At 38.8% G+C, this 5,471-nt stretch overlaps 1 protein-coding gene across 1 annotated transcript; it reads left to right on the forward strand.

Moving 5' to 3' along the window:
- The first annotated feature begins 408 nt into the window (after positions 1–408).
- LOC18445519 (uncharacterized) lies at positions 409–4,371 on the forward strand. The gene is made up of 4 exons (XM_006855656.4): positions 409–700; positions 1,731–2,516; positions 3,594–3,641; positions 3,856–4,371. The coding sequence occupies exons 1-4, from the start codon at positions 479–481 to the stop codon at positions 4,183–4,185; spliced, it is 1,386 nt and encodes a 461-aa protein (XP_006855718.2). The 5' UTR covers positions 409–478; the 3' UTR covers positions 4,186–4,371.
- Positions 4,372–5,471: the final 1,100 nt, after the last annotated feature.

Genomic DNA, 5,471 nt, shown 5'->3' on the forward strand with positions numbered 1-5,471 from the left:
TTATGTGAATTTTTAAAATGCATCTCAATTCTATGATTTAAGGTGTCGACCCCCTTTTTTTTTTTTTTTTTTGGGCAAGTATTTAAGGTGTAAACCTTATATAAACTCTTTGCCCTTTTATAATATAAATCCACCCCTTTTATATCGACTATTGAGCTTCAAATAGCTTGATCTTCTTCACAAGTATGGGCAAGTTAGTGATTTCCGTTTTATAATCAGGGTATTACCGTACATTCCGATTTTGAAAACAGGAATGAGGTAACAAACAGCCATCTTCACCAAACTCGTTCCCAAAGCCGACGCCGCTCCTCCTCTCTCTCTCTCTCTCTCTCTCTCTTAATTCCAAAGCTTCTCTCTCTCTCTAAATTCCAAATTTCCAGTTCTCTCATCTTTCCGCTTCCGAATTCTCCTCTTCGACACTACCCACCTCCCTCTCTTTCTCTCTCAACTTTTGGAGCTTTTCACTCTGCAAATTTTAATGGCGACAGGCGATCCAATGAGGGGCATCTCCTGTGGCTGCTCCCCTTCTTCGTCCTCTGCCTCAGAGGGAGAAGACGAAGGAACTGAGGAATATAGGAAGGGAGGCTATCACGACATTAGACCTGCTGATCGCTTTAAGAGTGCTCGTTATATTGTACAGAGAAAGCTTGGATGGGGCCATTTCTCCACCGTTTGGCTCGCCTATGATGCACTTCACTCTGTAATTCTTGAACCCAAGTTCAGTTTCATTTGATTAGCTAAATTTTGAAAAAGAAATGACACCCAATTTTTCATTTTTTTGATTTGTCTATTTTTTGTTTAAGAGTGTCCTATGTTAACCCAATTCGTATTTTGTCTTTTAATTTTATCTGAAGCCCATAGATTTTATGCTTTTCTTTTATTTTCTTATTTTTTATTGAGGCTTAATTTCAATTAAATTTGGCCTGATCGCTATGAAGATCCATGAACACAAGCTTTTCCCTTTCTATTGGAATATTTTTTGATCTTTTTATTGCGTGTTTTGTTTTTCATTTTATTTGTCCGAGGGGAATTGTGATCCTCTTCTTTTCTAATTGTGGGAAGCTGGTAATTGATGAGTATCTGTGAAACCCATATTTTTCTTTTTTTATTATTTCTTTATTTATTGATGTATCTTGGAAACCCCATCACCTGATAATCTACTCTTCTTTTGTTTTTCTGATTAATGGAGGAAACTTCAGAAAAACCTGGCCAGCTTCTTTGGCTTACTTATCCTTGTTGTGTTATTGGAATTGCAATGTTTTGTTCATTTATTAATTTTGCGTTATTTCTGTCTTCTTGGGTATTTTCTGAGTTTCAGATACATCATTCTCATTTCAGACCCGCATTCGCTTTTGGTTTATAGTTGATGTTTTTTTTTTTTTTCCAATAGGTTTTTTTTCCCATGTGTTTGTTAAATTTCCTATTCTTGGTTCTTATTTAGACGGGGGAAACCATCCATTTTCAGACAATTTATGGGTGTCTTGATGCTGCCTCTCTCTCTCTCTCTCTCATATTATCCCATTTTGAGCTCTCTTTTCCTCCAGAGGAACCATTTCTTTCTCTTGGTTTTGAATTTTTGGTTTATCATTTCATTTTTTTCTGAACATTTCATACCCACTATTTAAAATTTCTCTCGCTAAATTAGAGTGAAACATATGCCACCTTGCCTACTGTTGGCTTTTCACATTCCAAAATTTCATGGTTTCTCACACTTCTTTCTCCCTTCACAGAGATATGTGGCCCTGAAGGTCCAGAAAAGCGCCCAAAATTTTGCTCAGGCCGCCCTCCATGAGATTGAAATTCTCACCGCTGTAAGCAATGGGGACCCTGATAACGAAGAATCAATCGTCCACCTTCTTGACCACTTCAAACACTCGGGTCCCAATGGCCAGCACATATGCATGGTTTTTGAGTTCTTGGGCGATAGTCTTCTATCACTCATCAGGTACAATCGTTACAAAGGACTGGAACTATATAAAGTTGGACAAATTTGCCACGGAATCCTTCTAGGCCTTGATTATCTCCATAGAGTTTTAGGCATAATTCACGCGGACTTAAAACCAGAGAATGTCTTATTACTATCTACCATTGATCCTGCAAAAGACCCCATTCGATCAGGGTCTCCTCCAATCCTCGAGAAGCCTGAAACGGTTGTCAATAATGGGAATATCACCTTTATCGAGAAGAAATTGAAGCAAAAGGCAAAGAGAGCAGTTGCTAAGATATCAGAGAGGAGGGGTATTATGGGGAATTCAGAGAGTTCACGAAAGAGGGAAAGGAGCTTGGAGGGCATTGATTTGAGGTGCAAGATTGTTGATTTGGGAAATGCTTGTTGGGCTGATAAGCAACTTACAGAGGATATACAGACGAGGCAGTATAGGGCGCCTGAGGTTTTATTGGGCTCTGGTTATTTGGCCTCTGTAGACATGTGGTCATTTGCTTGCATCGCTTTTGAGTTAGCAACTGGGGATATGCTCTTTGCGCCAAATAGTGGTCAAGGATACGACGTCGATGAGGTATGTGTGCTAATTTACTAGTCTTGAAGTTTCAAATGTGCAGGCATGTGTCTTGTGCGTGTGTGTGTGAGAGAGAGAGAGAGCTCTTTCTTGTTGGGGTAGAACAGTGAAGGAGAGAGAGCTCTTACATCAGAAGTTTGTGGTTTGTGTTTGTAATTGTTTTGATTGCATCGTTATGCTTCTATATTAGAATTATGTGGTTCTTGCTAGTCATTGCAGTGATATGCTACCGAATAATGCATGTCCTTTTATTGTGACGATACCACTGTTAACTGTCAAGTATCACTTGGAATCGTTTTGATCTAATTTTTCTTCCGAGTTAGTGGTGAATTTTGCTCAGTTGCTCCAGTTTTCCAGCTGGATCATGATGCTATTGCTTCTGATTCACATGCACTGCCGCACATGCATATACACATGCGCAACGATTGTTGCTTGTAACTGTCATAATTGTAGATGCGACGCTTGTGTCATTGTTTTCCACAATTCTAGTGTTCGTCATTGTAATTGTAGGCCTATAGATGGCTCTTGATTGCTTTCTTTTAGAAAGGTTATAGTGACAATAGCTATGAGTAGTCAATCTAAACTGTCCATAACTCAGTTTTCCTTTTCTGAGCTAATGGCAGTCAAATGCTCTGTTTTTTTCCATCTAAAGCTCCTTTGGATCATATTTTGGAATATCTCTGGTTTACCATGTAAACATAAATGGATAATATTGCTTACAAAGAAAAGATAAAGCAGTGAAAAGATAAAAGCAGAATAATGATCTGAATGTTTCAGAAAGTCCTCTTTCATCTTAACTCGAACTATTAATGAGCTCCATCAGTCTTAAGTTACTGATGCAATCTCCTATTTTTGCCCAAGTTTAATGTATTCAGGTCATGGAAGTTTGTGCTTTCCATAGAAAAAGAAAGTACCGTGGATTTTATTAGAATGCTTTATGGCAGTTATCTTGAGAAGTATTGAGATAAACTTATATATATTAGGCTTATCCTCAATAACTTCCATGATCTTCTCTTGAATTGGTGTCCCCATTGGCCCTGGCGCCCTGCAACTAAAGTAAAAATTGTTGGGTTTCAGGACCACCTGGCTCTGATGATGGAACTCCTCGGAAAAATCCCTCGAAAGGTAATTAAAAGTCCACTATCTTTCTGTCACTTTCCTTCTTAGGAACACACTGGGAGTAGTGTTATCAACTATCATTTAACCGGAAAATAATTATTTTTCTTAGATTTATAACTTATTTTCATCTTTTACTAACTACCATTTCGTTAAACTTGGGAAGACCAAGTTCATCCAAACTGATATTGCCGCCTCTTTTTCCTTTGAAACTGAAATTCAGATAGCCCTTGGGGGTTCTAGATCCAAGGATCTCTTCGATAGGCATGGTGACCTAAAGAGGATTAGGAGATTGAAATTTTGGCCATTGGATCGTCTCCTTGTTGAGAAATATGCTTTCTCAGAGATCGATGCAAAAGAGTTCGCTGAGTTCTTGTTGCCGTTCCTTGACTTTGCACCAGAGAAGAGGCCAACAGCTGAGCATTGCCTAAAGCACCCATGGATTTTGGGCAAGAATTCAGGAGTAGGTGGTGAGAAGCAGCAGCCAGGATTGGAGAAGGTGGCGTGTGGGATGAGTAAATTGCAGATCAAGGGTGGCCAACTCAAGGGTTGATTTTGCATGCTAGCTTTTCAAGCTAACAGGTTGTTATAACCTCCCATTTGGGTTTTGTTGTTATTTTCTATATTCTTCTCATCATTTGCCTTTCTGTTATTCTTTTGCCTTTGTGATGAGTTTTGGCAGTAAAGTTCTCATAAGATTCTTTTGATTGATTTTAAAAGAGTGGAAATTGCATCAAAAGCATGGGATTGGGATGAGAGACAGTGAGAGAGAGCATCCACTAGATTCCTTTGATTGTTTCTAGCTTCTAAGATTGGCAATTGTTGGAAGTTTATGGGGGCTTGTGTGTGTGTGTGTGTGAGAGAGAGAGAGAGAGAGAGAGAGAGAGAGAGAGTTCACAGGATGTGCATGAAAGAGGGAGAGAGGGAAGTGAGGGGTGGGGTGTTGGTTGTTCCTACATCATGTGTCCCCATTGGAAAAGCAAGTGATTTGGCAGTCATATTTTTTCTATGGGACTTTGAAAAGAACACTACATATAAAGGGCACTGAGAGAGAGAGAGAGAGAGAGAGAGAGAGAGAGAGAGAGCCCACAACAATGAATTCAGGCAGGGCATGCCCCATTGAAAAGCAAGGTCTTTGGGTGTGAGGGTGTTTTGAAGGGCACTTTAACAGTTTTGGACAAGTCCAAGTGGGTGGAAGGCGTTAGGACTTCTCTTTTTCTTTTTGGGAAAAAAAAAAAAATCATTTGATGATGTTGGGAAAAGGCTTTTATAGTGAAGATGATGGTGATGATGTAGACACATCCACCATGGCATTCCTTAATCATGGTGGTTGTTAACATTTACCTGAGCAATCTGTGAGGGACACCATGGGTGAGAAGCAAATGGCATGAAGAAGTACATGTGTTGAGTGTGATGGGGATTTCTGTTAGGGTTCAAAAGGTCTAAATGGAAATAACTGGAAATCTCTATGAATGTGCATTTTCTCTCAGAAATCTATTGTAACTTCTGTTTCAAAATGATTACTTTTCCAAACTTTTATTGGTTGCACCAGTTTTAATCTGTTAAAAAAGTGGCTAAGGCAATGACATTAGGATGGTTAATGTTTTTCCTTTACGTTGGCCTTGAGCAAGATCCTATTGACATTTAACTCTATGGAACTCTAGGGTGGTTGATATTTTTAATTTACCTTGGCCTTGGAAAACATTCTATTAATACCTAACCTTCCGGAACTGTTTTAAACCTTGTGGAACTTTTTTTAAAAAGTATATGATAAAACTATTTAATTTGGTACAAAAAAGTGACTATCACTTGAAATCATTTAATGCAAAATCAGTCGGT

This window comes from Amborella trichopoda, chromosome 9 (genome assembly GCF_054954075.1).
Source record: "Amborella trichopoda isolate Santa Cruz 75 chromosome 9, AtrichopodaSantaCruz75HAP2 v2.0, whole genome shotgun sequence".
NCBI classification, from domain to species: domain Eukaryota; kingdom Viridiplantae; phylum Streptophyta; class Magnoliopsida; order Amborellales; family Amborellaceae; genus Amborella; species Amborella trichopoda.